This window comes from Ochotona princeps, unplaced genomic scaffold, assembly GCF_030435755.1.
Source record: "Ochotona princeps isolate mOchPri1 unplaced genomic scaffold, mOchPri1.hap1 HAP1_SCAFFOLD_2828, whole genome shotgun sequence".
NCBI lineage: Eukaryota > Metazoa > Chordata > Mammalia > Lagomorpha > Ochotonidae > Ochotona > Ochotona princeps.
This window is the reverse complement of record NW_026699965.1, coordinates 17,403-35,150: the sequence shown is the minus strand read 5'-3', so window position 1 is coordinate 35,150 and position 17,748 is coordinate 17,403. Positions and strand designations below refer to the sequence as shown.

The 17,748-nt window shown below is 46.9% G+C and overlaps 1 protein-coding gene across 1 annotated transcript; it reads left to right on the top strand.

Annotated features, from left to right (window-relative positions):
- Nucleotides 1-482: 482 nt before the first annotated feature.
- On the top strand, nucleotides 483-11,450 carry LOC131479268 (CXXC motif containing zinc binding protein-like). Its single transcript, XM_058659810.1, has 6 exons — nucleotides 483-570; nucleotides 3,341-3,422; nucleotides 5,004-5,067; nucleotides 8,732-8,811; nucleotides 10,396-10,501; nucleotides 11,391-11,450. Exons 1-6 carry the CDS (start codon nucleotides 483-485, stop codon nucleotides 11,448-11,450), a joined length of 480 nt encoding a protein of 159 aa, XP_058515793.1.
- The last annotated feature ends 6,298 nt before the right edge of the window (nucleotides 11,451-17,748 follow it).

Below are 17,748 nucleotides of genomic sequence, written 5' to 3'. Positions count from 1 at the left end.
CGTATGATTTAGCATGCCTTCGGAGATTCCGAGTAACTGCCGGAGAAAGCTGTACAATTCCGGCGTATTCATCTATTTCCTTTCGAACGAAAAGGCGGGAGCGAGTTCCGTATACTCACGTATGTGTATTAGTGTACTCATGAAGGACCATGTGGACGTGCCACTTAGCGCATGAGCAGATATTCGCGTATGTACGCGCGCACATCCGCACGTCTTGTGATCTTCGTCACCAGGCTGTCACTCCGTCACATGCGGTCATCCTGTGTCCTCCTCTTTACAACCAGGCACGACTGTATATGACGAGTGTGTATCGGCCAGAGATACGGCTCAGCTGCAGAAAGGTTGAGAATCAGTTGATAGACTGGTGCACTGGAACCAAAGTCTTTCGCACACCAATCTGAGACGGCCAGTCACGAGCTGAGCCAATCCTAATAAGTGATTCGTGTATTTGCATAGGTGGTGTAACCGGGAGATTGAGGAAGATGGTGGTCATCCTTCTGAAAATGAAAGCCACTTTGGAGAACGTCAAAAGCATCGAAATCCCACCGGATCACACGTGGGTTCTTGACGGTAATACTAACAAGACTGCTTCAGCAGATTTAAAAATTTCAACTGGAAGCAAAAGAGCACTTCTCGCATGCGACGTATACAGGCCTCAACACGTGCAGGAGCTAGTGGCTCTCTGGCTAGTCTCGTCTTCGTCTGTGGACATACGGGTGTGAACTTCTAATTGTATGTATGGGTACCGGTTTTCCTAGCAGTCGTTCCTATCCTGGCGGACATACGTATCTCACTGCTTAACCCTGCTCACTGTACCAACGTGGAAACTTCGTCTGCCTCAAATTCACTTTGTCTACGTGTAGATATACAACGGTCATATACTTGCATGCCTCGCCGCAGAGGTACAGGTCACTCCTTACATGTTCGCACGCCCACAAACACATTTCCAGAGACACACACAAAAACATATACACACACACACACACATATATCTGATATTTTGGTGATAAACGGGGAATGGAGCACGGGGTTGCATCTACGCGGAAAGAACGTATGTCTATACGCGGCTGCTAGGGCTTTTGTATGTGCACGTGTGTGTATTTGTACCTACAGAGAGCGGATGTCGTTTGAGATTGTGCGTGTGTCCAGATGTTTTTGAATGCTTTAAATACTCGTGCGCACCAACGTGAGCCTCGCACGAACGAGAGATCTGTGTACAGCTACCTTTACATGGGGCGAAGGCTGCCTAAAGCTTTGCTAGTAGACTGCCTTCCGGCTCCAACGGTGGTATGTGGCCTTTGTGACCGCACGTTATGGGCGCGCGGAGCAGACCCCATGCCTACAGAAGCGATGTATTGATATAGCTTCGTTGTCCGAAAATCACGGTCTCCTCGCATACCGCTTCTCCTCGCAGACTTCCGGCAAAAACTCGGTTTCCTGTATACACGCGCACGGTCCCGCTTGCGTACATACACACACACACGGAAGTATGCTCTGCCGGCTTCCTACACTTGGTGACCGTACATCTGCGGAAGGCTCATGGAGTGTGCTGATGCTTACACGTAGTGTGATTGCAGAAAGTAGAAACAGAGCGTAGGTTTTCTTTTTTACTCAATATCAACGTGTCTGCACTGAAACAGAGAAAAAAGGCTTCAGACGTTCACCATCACCCCTAGTGTCTCTGGATTCTTTGCACAAAAGGGATAGTGGTATTCTCGATCTGTGAAATAGTGCCTCTTCTAGGATAATGCAGTGTCCATTCCTCTGTTGGAGTTTCATGAGAGATGACACGTGGTGTGTTGCGGGACTGTGGACATTGCACTGAAACACGCAGGATAAGCACTTCCAACCCTGGCTTGCAAACATCTCCTGCATGTAGATCCGCCAGGGCCTTCTCTTGAGGCACGTGCTGAGAGCAGACGTAGTTCTGAGATGCTTGCTTGGTGCTACAAGGACGCGCCGGCGCGCGTTTTTCACACACACATACACACGTGAGGGCATACTCACAGGTGTACATGTGTTCCCGCGGAGCGTTGATGCCCTTCAGCTCTCCGATTTTCTTCGGCCGTCTTTCTTCGCGTCTGACTTAACGTCTAATAAAACGACGACGTCCCCACCTGCGCGGAGTAGCCTGGTGCTCACCTCACACCTGTGTAACAGTTATCTATTCACAAACATAGACACAAAGACACATACACACGCAATAACCGTTGAAGTTCGTACCACAGCGCAGCGGTGCGCACTATGCAGCGGGCGCGTGCGGGGCAGTGTTGCTCTCTCAACTAATCTCTGTGTGTCTAACATCTTTTTGCACATGTGTGTACGCTACGGAGACGTGCGTACTGCGTCACTGTATCTTCCATTCTTCCTCTGCGCTTCTCTCGCCACGTTTTACGTGTGTGAGTGCACTGTGGTCAGTCAACAACCACGCCATGACGGTCTATACGTAATCGCCTTGGTCGTGTGTGGGGCTGCGTGTCGAGCCGCACAGCTGCCCGCTCACATGTTTGGTGTTTAGTATACTCTCATATACTGCTGCCACAGACTTAGTAGACACATGCGTCCTCTGTTGGCCGCTCTTTGACTGCAGCAAACTGCGTATCTCTAACGTAAAACGTTGCAGCGCGCGCCCGTCACCTGGCACGTGGCCACTGCTTCTCCAGGACCTACAGCCTGGTACAGGGCGGTGTAGCCGCGGTGCCCAGGTAAAGTGCCCCTGCATGCACAATACGGCTGCAAAGTTGGCCGTGGAGGTCTGAATTCGAGACTTCCTCTCAAACCAGGAGCCGTTGTATTTAGTGCCAAGCACGGGCTACCTGATTGGCACTGCTCGAGCTGCTACACCTGCGCCACTTTTTTGCGGCCATGACTCCTGTCACCAATCGGAATGGGAGACTCAAATATGTACTATGAGACCCTTGTTCCTGGTGCTGCTGCCAGGCTATGTGGACGCAATCTGCCAGCATGTGCTTGGCTCATGTGGGTTGTTTACGTAGGCGTGGTTGCACTCTCCTCAGACGACAAGTGTCACGCAGATAGATACATGTGTAAGGGTTTGACGCCGCAAGCGCCTTGCCTCAAGTTCAGCAGCCGATTACGTATCGGCGTACTTCCACGTGCCTGAGGCCTTTCCCTTGTTCAAATACAGCACACAGAGGCCTTCCCGTTGGTAAACATCCACGTGATTCTGTTGAGATATCCGCGAGACTAGTACTGCTTTCTCGCTAGCTCTCTACTTCTCATTTTCGGTCTCTATGATATCCATCATCTGAAGAAAGGCTCTATTTATTGCTGTGGGGAAGCGCGTAACTTTGTCTGGTGCTTTTGAATATGCACTCAGTGAAGCACCCGGCGGGAGAGGAGGTACGGGAGAGGGTTACACTGTCAGCGGCGGAGGTTCAGAGCATTCCGAATAGCAGAGGGTAAGATGAATGCTAGCATTCACGTTGAGTCCACTTTCAAGGAAAAATCAGCCGTCATGTATACGTGAACAGGTGGCCCAAGTTCATCCTCCTATGCGTGCGACTACCGTCATTAAACGTACCTCTAGGTGGATGTGAAAGATACGCATGCGTAGAAGGGAAGGAAAGAAAAGACCAGAGGTCCATGATTACACCCCGAAGTACATCCCCGGTTATATGCATTATAAAGTGAAGCATTACTTGCTATCCGTGGGCCGTCTGATAAATTGTGCATGTCGCAGAGCGCAGATGTATACATGACAGCTGTTGCATATGACTCCCACACTACTATATTTACTTGCACGCGCCAAGGCACGCGCATCTAATAATAGCTGGTAATTATACGTCTGTTTCTCTATACGTAGCCCACATACGTATGTTTAAGGATGTGCGTACAAAGTCAGCCTACGCAGGGTTGGATGTTTGTGTTCCATAATGTAGAGAGCTGGCTGCATTCTGGGTTATCGTTTTGCCACTGCGTCCTCCACCCCTGTTAAGCCACTGTCACTTTGCTGTTGCCACTATGTAAAGCATATATGCACGTACATACGTGTATCATTTATATGTATATACTATATGTATACCTATGACGCCTGTCTGTCTCTGCATTGCTACGTCACACCCTCACTGCCCTCTACAGACCCCTCAGCAAGTGCCCACACTAAGGAGCCGAGGCAACACCACGAGCGACACAGAAGCGGCTACGTTCCGGCTGATACCTCGCGAGATGCAAAGAAATTGAAGTCTATGGCTGCGTAATGTACAAACAGCTATGCACAAGTCTTAAAGAAGACAGTATGTGCGCACAAGCACCACACGCAATCAAACATTCCTTTTTTACATGAACTAAGCAGCTTTTGAAGGAAAACACAGAACTCAGGTCGTTAATGCGCACACTTTCTGGGTGAGAATGCTGGCGTCCAGGGGGATGTCTAAAAGGTTATGTTAGCCTCAAATAGTTGTCACATGGGACCCGCTGGCAGGAAGGGAGTAGGGGCATGAATTGGTGCGGATACAGCAGCAGTCGAGATATTTGCAATCATCACATAGCACCGGAGGACCTGGGAAAAAGCGGCTGTGCCATCCTTTAGTGCGGAAGAGCAACAACGCAAGCGCGCAGCGCAAAAAGGCACTCAGGAGCATCAGCCGCTGCATTTCTACTACGTATGTGTGTGGGTTTGTGTTTGTGTGGGCGGCGGGAAGTGAGTGCAGGGATGTGTTAAGGGGGGTATAAGTGCAGGCAGGCATGTGTGTATATGTGTGGACTGGAGGGTGTGTGTTTGTTTGCGGTGTGTGTAGGAGGTGTGTGAGCTTGCAGGAGTGTGGGTGTGTGTATGTGTTTGTGTGGGGTGTGGAAGCGTGTGGACGCTTGTGTGTGTGTGTGTTGGACTGTAGCAAGCGTTGTGAGCCTGTGAACAGGAAGTGTATGAGGTCCGTTGCGTGTATATGATGCGGAAGGCAACAAGTGGCCCACATGCAAGGAGTACGCTGTAGCAGTAGCTTCATGCACGAACGTGACTGCTTTTGCATACGCTGCTGCAGTTCCGCAAATTTCCTCGTGCGCTGGGAGGGCAGCAAGCAAGTATCTACAATCAATATCCAGCAGGTGAGGCGTGAGGCCCTGCCGGAGTAATAGAAGTGGGGGCTGCGCGCGCACATGTGCAATGCCGTTGTCTCTCGTCTAAGTACTATCGTGAGTGTTGCGTTTTTTGCTGCAGCACTGAAATGTTTGCTGACGAACAACTGGTACTGCAGTCTCACTCCGATTCCCATACGGATACAGTGCTGACCCACATCTTCAGCTTATGCGACCTCACCTGTATACACATACATACTACATATATCATATATTATAAATATATGTTCTATACGTATTATATATATGTATTACGTCTATATGATATGTGTGTATAATATATGTAGACCACATACATATGATATGTACATATGAAATGTATATGTGTATACTCTCTCACCATCTATATGGTATATATATATTGTATGTATATATCTCTACTAGCTTAGCTGCCTGAGGGTGTAGTAGTATGTGTTGTTGTAGAGGTCTCGGGGTTTGCTTCTGAAGCTGTCTATGCGTTTATTATGTATGAAAGAAGGTAGGAAGACCTGCATACAATTGTATACCCCAACGCACACACGTGTTGGGGAGGATACTTAGAGTACCAATAATACGTAGATATCTGGAAGACGTCTCTTTTTACCTCTGAGCGTATTGTTTGGGAGCGTAGGGAATTCGTATGTGTGGGGGATAAATATGAGAGGGCCTCCCTGAGTAAATGCGATGGATGTGTAACCTCGAAAATACACTGAGTAGATATGTGTATGTTATATACGTCTGTCCTGTACACACACGCACATAAAATGAAATTTTAGGAGACAATGCACTAGCAGCACAGCTGCAGAAGCACATAGACGATAGTACTGCGTGCCCATACGCAACACATAGAACTTCAGTTGTGTACGCCTCCCCATGGCGTGCATACGGGCTACAACTACATAATCGTGCAAGGGCAGAGACAGGCGCGTGGTGAAAAGCACACGAAGGCCTCAGAGTAGCACCATCCATATAGACGCAAACAAGTGTACTGCTAGCTGGTAGATGAAATGAAGTAGACTGACGGTGAAGATGCCGTTTTATGTCCTTTGGTCATACAACACACATGGTGAGCTATATAAGTGGAAGCAATCTGGCTGGGCTTGACGTTTTCCGATATATTTACGGGAGCGACGAACGTGTGAGCACATCATGGACATGCAGACAGATGTCAGTACTTCCATATGTGTGTATGTGGATACTAACTCACACGTGTGTAGACGAAAGGAAGCCAGCACTCCATGAGCACTACCACGCCTGTGTACACGGATGTCAGTCTTCCATATGAATACATGTTTAAATGAATAGTATCACACGTATGTAGACAGTAGTCAGTACTTGCATATGTGTCTGTAAGTATTCATCTACAGGAGTATCAACACACGTACGCAGACGGAAATCAGTACTTTCAGATGTATATGGAGAGTAACACACGTGTGTACACAGGGGTATGTACTCCCTAATGTATGTGTGTGAATCCTAGCACAGGTCTGTAGACTGATGTCTGTCCTCCAGGAAGTATATATCTGGATGCTAGCACACACGTTCACGCGCGCATATGTGAGTTCGTGGATACAACTTTACATGTAGGTTTGTACAAGTCTATAGATACGTACATTGGTGGCGCTGTACACGGGATGCATGACATCTACATGGGGTATGTTCATTTACATAATACATATATGTATATGTGTACGTAATTAGGAGGGGCAGTCGTACGCCGATGTTATAATTCCGTTAGCAGGCTAATTGATATTAGAAGGGACAGTCATACGCACTTACTATATTTTTATACGCAAGCTAATTGATATTAGAATGGGCTGTTAAGTACCCTAATTGATATCAGGACGAGCAGTTACATGAACGTATTATATTCTTGAACGGAAGCAATTTGGAATAGGAGGGGCAGACACACTCGCTTATTTTTTTAGGCAAGATATTCGAATGGCTTTCTGGCCTCGAGAGTTCTCCGACGCCAATTGTCTAAGTTTTCGAAAAAAAACGTATACATACAGTCTGGCGTCGCTGTAATGTCTTAGAAGATATACATGAGCTCGACAGAGTGTATGTAAGCAACTACTTACAAATATATATGAAGTCAGATACATACAGATAGAGATAGAGATATAGATATTTAGAGATATATATGTACATAGATCTCTCTCTATATATGTATATGTAGATAGAGAGACAACTTGATAGGCAGAAAGATATATTTTCCCGATGTGAATGGAAGTAGTGTCTGCGATGAATCAACTACTCACTGACACTTCTCGCACATGGGTTGAATGCTCTCTGAAGTACAGTTAGCTGACACTTCATTCATATAACGTGAATGCTCTCTTCTGCCACTATATATGCTGACGCGTCTCACATATACTCCAAATGCTCTCTTTTGATTTTCTATATGCTGACAAATCTTTCATATACTCCACATGCTCTCTTCTGCCATTACGTATGCTGACACTGTTTTCATGTAGTCTACATACCCTCTTCTGGCGTTATGAAGGCGCACTCATCTTCTTTCATATACTCTAGAGGCTCTCTTATGGCACTGTATATGCTGACGCTTCTTTATCACAGGATCTACAAGCTCTCTGACGGTATGTATGCTGACAAGTCTTCCATATGGTCTAGATGCTGAGGTTACATATGCTGACACTTCTTTCATATACTCTACATGCTCTCTTCTTACGTAATATAGCTGGTATGGTTCGCACATAGTCTGAGGGGGCTCTGACGTAATATTAGCTGATACGTCTTACATATAGCCCCAGTGCTCTCTTCTGACGTTGTATATGCTGACACGTCCATCGAGAAGGCTCAAATTTCTGACCATGGTCTTGCTGGCTCTCTTTCGGCACTCTCCACGGGTTGTTTTTTCTGCGTTCGGATGCTGCGGTCCCCCATCAGTGAAGGCGCTTGCAACTGTGGCAAGAGAAGCTTCCCTCGGTGATGTGCTTTTCTCCAACGTTTGTTACAACAAGCGTGCACACAAATAACCACTATTCCCCTTATATTCATATATATATTATAATATTATGTATGTATGTATGTGTATATACCTACTCATGTACACCTCCCACGGTGATGTGCTTCTCTCAAACGTCTGTTAGAACAAGCTTGCACACAGACACCAGTCCCCTGATAGACACTGTTCCCCTCATATATATATATATGTATGGATATATCTATATTAGGATATTATGTACATACGTATAAATACCTACTTACGCACATATAGAAATGGATACGTATACATTCCAGAGTGGCAACAGATATATCTGCACCGTGCTTTGAAGTCTGTCCACAATTTCCAAGATGTCTACCTTCTATTGTGGTGGCATGCACATGGTAGGCCCTACATAAAATAACACCAGCGGCTTCTTCTTCTTCAGGGAGAGGCAACCAATCAGTCCCACGACAACAGGAGGATTTATATATTTTTGATGGCATCTATCTGCCGTGCTTCATAGCGTATCACCGACTTTCGCAGACGTATTATCATCTTTTATGCGGCGGCATGTGGATGAGCCGCCACTAAAAGGAATGAAGACGCACATATGCTCTTGTTGGGTTGGCACAATACCAGCCGCCCCACCACAACACCAGCAGGAGCATCTCCAATTTTTCTCGCTGTGTTTTTTTTTCGATGCAGTTGAAGAATGTTACGCGCTTGATGTACGACGCAAATGACAGGGGCAAATTTGTTCCCATTGTCGCTTTCGAATGCAGAGGGTAGGCGTCAACACTTGCTACTGCAGCGATCACTACTACTACTCTTACTAGTACTAGTAGTAATACTGCCCCTGCTGCTTGTACTCTGCTTCTACAATTGTCGTTGCCAGTGACCTAAAGCTAATGCTACTACTAGCTGTGCTGCTACTGCTGCTGCTCCTGAAAATAATGGTAATACTCTTCTCTGTGCATCACAGGGTATATCAGCATAATATATATATATATATATATATGCCCTCTACACTCTGCATGCAGTGTATAGATCCCGCAATAAAGAAAATATCAGCGTTTCTCTGTTCATGCTGCTTGCAGTGTATGCTGCTTTATAATGTCTGATAACCCTCTTCAATGTCTGTTGCCACTTCCTCTCCCTTTGTGCTCCACCACTCAATATGCGCGCCCGCTGCACCTCCAGCTGCCTTGTACCTTCGTCCGTATCATGCATGTCTTGGGGTCCTCTCGCTCTACAGTCTCAGAGTCTGACTTGAACCACGTACTCAAAATCATAGTTAGGGTGACGTAGAGATATATCTATGATGTCCTCACATACCCCTAGATAATGTAGTATATATCACGTACTCACACCCATACATAATGTAGACTATACGACAGACTCACACGAGTAGAGAGGGCAACGTGCATATGTATACGTATATATATATATATATATATATATATATATATGAATAATGTAGTCAAACCCATAAATAGAACAGCCTATATCGTGGACTCATACCCACAGCTAGCGTGATATATATATATATATGTATACATATATGATGTACTTGTACTTATAGACAGTGGAACATATATCACGTACGCATACCCACAGACAGTATAACGTATATAACATACTCACATCCATTGTTAGTGTAGCAGCTATCACTTGCTCGCACCCATGGATAGTGTAGCAAGTAGTACGTACTCACTCACATACAGAGTGTGGCAAGTAGTACGTACTCACTCCCGTAGATAGTTAAGCGAATGTTACGTACCCCCACTCATAGATAATGCAACAAACACTACGTACTCATGCTCATAGATAGTGTAGCATATATTAGGTACTAGCTTCAATTGAGAGAGTGACATGAATTCCGTATTTATATATTTGTGGATCCTGCTGAACGCTGATGACACGTTGCTTGCACCTCTATCAGCTGCAGCATTACTAGATATCTGTAACCACTTCAGGTCTATCTCGAATCTCCCCATGGCGGAAGACACATAATGGGAAATATATGTTTGTATAACTACACCAACATATTATATATACATATACTTATATATATATGTATACATGTTTTTGTCTCTCCCTCTCTCTCTCTCTCTATATATATGTATTTATGTGTAAATAGGAGTGTGTACACAGGTACGTGGATACGTATTCAAGTTTTCGAGGTTGCACTCGTCTATGTGAACCCACTCCCACTACGCGCGATGTCAAGTGACTGTGACATATTCGTTTCTCCCTTTACACAAAACCTGGAACCGCTAACTGCTTACGCAAGTACGTAGATGTAGCATACTTTCTCCTCCCTATTAACGAAACTGCAAGTGGCAATTACGTACTTGTGCTTTTGTTAGTGTAGAGCCCATCCAGTGGTACCCGGCCACGGGTTACACCGTGAAAAGCGCTAAGGCCACGTTCACAGATGTCGATCTTTCAGAAGATTGGGCTGACTACGATCAGGTAACTTTTACGATTTGACGAACGAGCTCCCTATTCGAAGCGAAGTAAATGGCGCGTAGGCTTACCACGCTTTCACAAATAGCATTTGAAAAGTAGTCACTAAGATACGTACATGTATGTATATTATATATGTGCGGCATGTCATGTGCGTGGGTGCACGAAGGTGTAAGGTTGTAGTCGAGATATGAGCTTGTACATGAACGCGCGAGAGTCTGTTTGTGTGCACTGGACTAACGCTTTCACTTTTTTTTTCTTCTAGACTTTCCTTCTCCCCGCCTCTCTCCCCTCCATATGTGTACTACTACACACCACGGGATACGTAATGTATGCTATTCGTCACGTGATCTGACACAAGGAGTTATATTTCTATCTTCAAAGACATGCTAATACGTGTACGTATACATGTTATATATATTGTGTATATATAATCAAACATTGTGTATATATCATATATATATTATGTATCTCATATTTGTATGGACATGAACCTAAATCGACGCATGTTACGAGAGAGAACCCGCATTAATGGGACCGCCTCATCGGTGTAATGCAGGCGTGCATCCCATACGTAGGCCATTTCTGCGTTATCGCACATCTCCGAGAATAATGTGAAAGCACACAGGCTTGTGTATGTAGTATACAATGAGTTACTTGCAAATGACCTCCGACATTATGTGAAAGTACACAGGCTTATGTGAAGAATATATAATGAGTTACCTGCAGATGAATGTTCCGACAGAACCAGTCTTCATATCCTTATATGTGTACTGACGAACTAGTATATATGTTAATGCACAGATTTGATGTGACAGTATTCCCTTCTTTGCTCTAGAAGAACAACAAAATTGGCCTATTTCAATTGAGTTGCTGGATGCGCTGCCTTTCGCAGGAAGCTAACGAACCCGTGGGTATCTATGAGGTGGAGTACGAGTTTCAAACTTACAAGTAGAAAAAACAAGTGCAACAAAACAAATTGTTAAGACTGCCTGAATACCAGCGGTACGTAGAAAGCGTCCTTAAGGTTTATGTGGAGATACGTAAAATGAGTTTTCTTCTTCAATTCAAGTTCTCCATGCAGTAGATTGGGTGAAAGGGCCAGCACTGCGCAGCAAATAGGAGTTGAAAGGTGGTCCTTGCGCATGTCCCGCCGTAAACGATAAAAAAAGCACATCCGGGGTGTGACTTACGTCTCCGTTGTAAGCGGCACTGAAAGGCTAATATTCTTTCTTCATACATATCTATGCCAAGCTGTTAGCGAGTACCAGACGCTGATATGTGCTGATGAGCCTGAGAGATGCGTGTTCACAATGCTATAGCTGAAAGGGACCTGAACACTATCAGCAGTTTAGGCGTTAGGCTTGTTCAAAATATTAAATTGCACCGCGTGGCATGGGGGAAGGTCGTATCACTAGTGCTAGTGCTGCTTCTTGCCCCAGGCTGAAGATGGGGTCGCAGAAGCTCGACATATGCTGTCTCCACAGTGGTAGGCCGAGGCTGTACGCTTTGGAAATATCGTCAGCCCAGTTGCTGACAAGCAACGCCTTTGATGACAAAAGTAAAGAAGTTGACACGCCTTCGCTCCCGCTTGCTCGCATGCTAGCGTCGGCGTTGGGAAATTCCACCGCTACATATATGCGTCTGTCCATGTATACAGGTAAAGACACATGTACCCTGGTGCATTTACATACCGCTATTCAAGCGGATAAACCGGTGAACTCGTAAGAAGCAGACTAGCCAAATGCGCAAGGTCTACGACAAGGACGGCACATAGGGAATGGCCACGTCACTCTTGTTTCTATCTCTGGCGGCCGCGTCCGTAGGTTAACCCATGAAGCCGTACACAGTAATGCTAATCCAAAGCCGCGCTTCAGATTCGAGCTGGCCGACTCTTCCAGTCAAGCACAAACCTATTCTACTTGTCAGCACATTCTTGCTGCTCTTTCGGATTGTACGTGTGCGTATCTGCGTCTACTTGCCAGCGCTTTCAGTCCCTAGCACATGCATTCCGGATTATGCAGCTTAAAAGCAGTCTGTGATGCACTGTGTAACTGCGAGCAAACGTTTATTCATATCAGTCGGTGCACCCGCGTGCAAGAGTGCCGCGCGTCTAAGCAGATGTCGCCGTTGAGCCCTGCAAATTCACATACGGAACATAAGCCTAGTAATCTGATCACAGCATACCTTCCACGTACTAAGCATCCGTGCTGAGCACGTAGTGTCAATGTGCTCCCGCTGCAACCCACTCTCAGCCGGTGAAGGGAAACCACTTCACAGCCTTCCCGGCTTCATTTGCATGTTACAGACCTAGGTCACCTTTTTTGTGCAGCTTACGTCGAAGAGATGTGTACAAAGCACCTGACTTGAACACACGGTGTGGAAGACGTCGCACGCAGGAACCGGTTGGAAGATCTTCGCGTACGGCTCCACAGTGAGTGATACCACTCAAGAAATATCTTACTAACACAACTGTATCAGAAGGAATACCAAGGCGAAGAACAAAGATACATCTCCTTTGCGTGAGAAGAGTCGTTTCGATACCTAGCGCCAGAGACATTCAAGATACGACATGCAGGAAGCTCCAATTTCGTGACTTTGCCTTCAGGTAGTCTTCTCGCGTCCGCAAGTACAGGGTAGTGAAGCTACCTGCCTAGTTACGCAGGGATGGCAGTGCAACTGCACGCCCTCATCCGGTGATGCTGCCGTCGAGAGGATTCTCCTGTGTGTCATGACCGAATTGTATTTCGGGGCGACAAACTATACGACACTACCACTCATGAGTGTCGGTTGGTGTCTACTGGAAGTTTACCTTGCGGGGGTTGCTTCACACATTCAGACGGTGAAGCTATTCTTCCACACACTCGGTTGGGCCATGACGACATAGAGATCACACATTGTCAGCGGCATGCGAGGAGCGTGTTGCTAAGAATCTTTCCTAAGTGAGAAAAGGAGGGCAGAGAAAATGAGACAGCCACTTATATTGAGAACGATCCTTCATGTTTGGCAGTCGCGACGCTTTCACGCCGCAGACGTGCGAAGGACGGAGCGACGTGCACTTAATGACATAGTGGAAACCAACGGATATGCCTGAGTTATAGGGACGGGCGGTTACGCGTAACAGTAGACCTCTTCGAGGAGAAAGAGTAAGTGGCCGAACTTTCCGACCCTGAAAGGTCAGTTTATACACACAATTCCTCGATTTGTCAAGCAACGTGCGATAGGCTGTGTATGTGGATAGAGGGAACGGTGGGAATGCTTGCACCTGAGAAAGCACGGATGTGCGTGCCCACTCGCAGAAAAGCATATGGGTACTAGGCGATATGCGTGCGAAGGACAGAGCGACGTGCACTTAATGACATAGTGGAGACCTACGGATATGCCTGAGTTATTGGGACGGGCGGTTACGCGTAGCAGTAGACCTCTTCGAGGAGAAAGAGTAAGTGGCCGAACTTCCCGACCCTGAAAGGTCAGTTTATACACATAATTCCTCGATTTGTCAAGCAACGTGCGATAGGTTGTGTATGTGAGATAGAGGAAACGGTGGGAATGCTTGCACCTGAGAAAGCACGGATGTGCGTGCCCACTCGCAGAAAAGCATATGGGTACTAGGCGATATGCAATAAGGACGCTCTTTATAGGTCTTGGAAACACGGAAACGCAAATATCCAACTTATAAAAACGACACAGCGACGAAGGGCTGAGCTGTGAACCGGTGCGGCGGGTCGAATGTTCCTCAGGACGAAACCGACGAATACGGATCACCACGGGACTGCATATAGCAGAAGACTTAATCTCTGTAACCGAGGGCGACTTAGATACAATGGTGAACACCACACAGTGGAGCTTGACGTACACTGGAGGAAAGCTAAGCGTAAGGCTTGCACATGTACGCGGACTGAACCGGTTCGGGAAGCTTCTTCCTGAAGGAGCGTATGGGAAACGTCTGTCACGAACTTAAGGCGCAAACGGTAGGAAAGCTAGGCGAAAGGCTTGCACATGTATGCGTGCTGAACCGGTTCGAAAAGCTTCCACATGAGAGAGCGTATGGATAACGTCTGTCTCAAGCCTAAGGCGGAAATGGTAGGGAAGCTAGGCGAAAAGCTTGCACATGTATGTGGGCTGAACCGATTTGAGAAGCTTCTACCTGAAGGAGCGTATGGGTAACGTCCGTCACGCACGTAGGGCGGAAACGTACGAAAAGCTAGGCAAAAGGACTGTACGTGCGGCCCAACCACACCAGGAGGCTGAGTCTGATCAAGGACTGGGCGAGGGAATTACGGTGACAATCGTATGAACGCAATGTGCACATGGAAACCTTCAAAGCTTTTCACTTTAAGACTCTTCACCATAACAGCAATAAAGCAAGCCCTCGAAAAATTCTTCCTGAAGTAGTTTGCCCAGAAAGTGCCCACAGGGAGGCGGGTATGACACGGATGTGGCATCTACACAGCTCCAAACTCGTCCGCGGTATCGTCGAACTTTGACTATAGTTAGCAGGCCACTATCAGACAGTGTTTTCTCTTCTCGTAACGCGAGGTCACCACCTTCATATTTCGCAGCAGTGCCTACGCATTAGCGAGCCGGACTGCCCTGGATCTATTAGACAGTAGCCTGTGCGGGATGCGCACTTGCTGTTTTGCGGCAATTTCCTGTTTTTAGTGAGGGGAAGCATTTGGAGAGACGTACCCATAGCCTTAACCAGTTCCTGCCCGTACCTGCCCATAGCTATTGAAAGACCTTATACACAAACTTGAGGTGGCCATTCTGGTCACTGCTCAGCGGGTGAGACTTCTTGTCTGCAGAACTGAGGAAGGTGACGTTGTGGAATCTATAGTAGCTTACTTTACGTGGAAAGACTCGTGAATTGCAAGCGCCGTACTCCTGCGCGGCTGAATAGTTGACGTCGGTCGGTGGTCCACTGGCTGGAAGTCTTTGTCTTAGGACTCTCATGGACAGATTTCGATAGGCACGATATCAACTTCACTGCTTCTCGTTCTTGAGTTTGTGTCAAAAAACATCAGTGGTCCGTCCCCGAACCCGGTGTGCATGCAGAGACACAGCCCGTTTCATTCATCGCAACGAAGAAGAAATGAGTTTCGCGGCCCCCCAAGGCGCCCCCGAATAACTGCACCCCGTTAAAACCCAGCGAAGCCAATATATGAATTGCACGCGAACGCGCTACCACATGTGCAACCAAATAGACCTGTTTGCTAGGGCACATAGTAGGAATAGAGGTGCACAAAAATGTAGCGAAAACGTGTGCTTAAGATCATTCAGTGTCAAGCGAGTAGGTTCTCAGGGTGTTCTGCAGTAAATAGGGCGTTCATTCTACTTTTTGTGTTTCTAAATCCGCACTTTGTGACACAGCAGTATCACCACTATGCAAGGAGTTGCACTCAAACGTGCTACATATTTCTGCACGTCAAACACCAGGATTCTGCTATCGCTAATTGACCAATCTGCGACTGCCAGCGACTAGCTTCGTTGCTAAGGTAGGCTTCACAAATACAGGCTACGTGAGTGTAGAGCGTACCTGTGAACGGGCGAATTGAGTCCCACAGAAAGGGTACGGCAAGCTACAGCACAGCGAACTAGGCGTTGTACTGAACTCCCTTGCCTTCAATGTCGCGTTTTGAGCAACGTAGTAACCTCACTTCTCAGGGAATTCTACTGCCGGCAAGAACAAAACTTCCTGGAGAAAGTGCCACCCATACAAATCCTGATGCTGCACGTTTCTCTGGGCTATGCAAGCCGAGTATCAACACCTTTGAAGTATCCACAATTCCCGATTTAGCACTATAATAGGCTGCCATTATACGTGTATAAATCTCCTATTGCACCTTTCGTCCTCGTCGCACGCCGCGCGTGTGAGAGACTGTTGAGCGTGCGGAGACGCAGGTACGACCCCGTCAAGTGATGCACTCACACATAGGCCCTGACAATCACTATTCGGCGGGGGCCGCAGAAAAATGAGAACTTTACGGACGCTCCTTCGACATATCTCAGTTATCCAGAGGTGGGGTAGGCTTCTCTGGTTAGATTTCTCTGGTAGAGATGAGTGACAACATCGCTTTCCTTGTCTTCTGCTTATTTTCTTCTTCCGTCACTTCAGGATCGGACACTGGCTGAGTGCAAAAGGACACTTACACATGAGTAGTATTTGTTCATACGGATCACCACGGATTCTGGTAAGTTGATGCCAGCCGATTACAGCGCTTAACTGTAGATTGTGGGTAGCTCAGAGGGGCTGATCCTCCGCGTGCACTGCCCGGAGAAACGTGCAGCATCAGGAACCTTGTGGCTGTCCTTCAAGAAAACCTCCTAAAGGTGCCTGGGATGTGGTGATTCTGCGTTGCTCCAAACGGGACATTGGAAGCAAGAGACTTTAAAACAGCGCCTAGTTCATCCGTGCATCCAGCCTGTCATGGTCGGAGTCAACCGGAGCGGCAAGTTTTTTTTCATGCATAATCAATACCTTCAGTAGGTATAGAAGGGGCGCTTTGATCCGGGGCGCTTTGATCCAGCCACCCTTATACTGGCAGTCCAGCTTCTCTGTCTAGTGCATGTTACGGTTCTCCTCCACGGAAAAATCGATGACAGCTGCCTCGAACATCAGCATCTGTGAGACTGCGCACCACGAAATTAGCCTTACCGTTTCTGTTTCATTTTTTTCGCAACCCACACATGCGCGTTACCTGCAAAAGGTATCTTCCTGCTGCTCCCTCAAGCCCCGCAATCGTCACAAAAGGTATCATCATCGGCCTTCAATTGACAATCAGCGAACTTGAGTGTTCTAAGATTTCCTTTTTACGTTGCAGTCCTGTAAATTCGACGACGCGTACCCTCATTGTGGCCGTGACGGCCAGGTCGTTGTGTGCTAAAGCACCTTGCTCTGCTCTGCGCATGTTACGCTCAACAAAATCTGTTGTCTACTCCTTCAGTCCCCCGGCGGCTTGAAACCGTGATCAGCTTTTATAGTCTGGTTTTGAACAACATCATATTATTCTCGTCCACTTCTCGCTATGAGCATCTGCCAGATGACTACGGTGGCGTGAGAGAGTCGGCTCCCGCCTTCACCCCCCAGCACCTTGCGCGAAATATACATTCCCCTATACTGCAGTCTCACCGATCGATGTTTGACAGAATGCTGCAGGAGAATTGTAATCATCCGCTTGAAACATCATGCAGAAGAAGAAAATATTCGCTTCATTGCGAACAACTGGTGCTGTTGAGAGCAAGACAAGGCACTT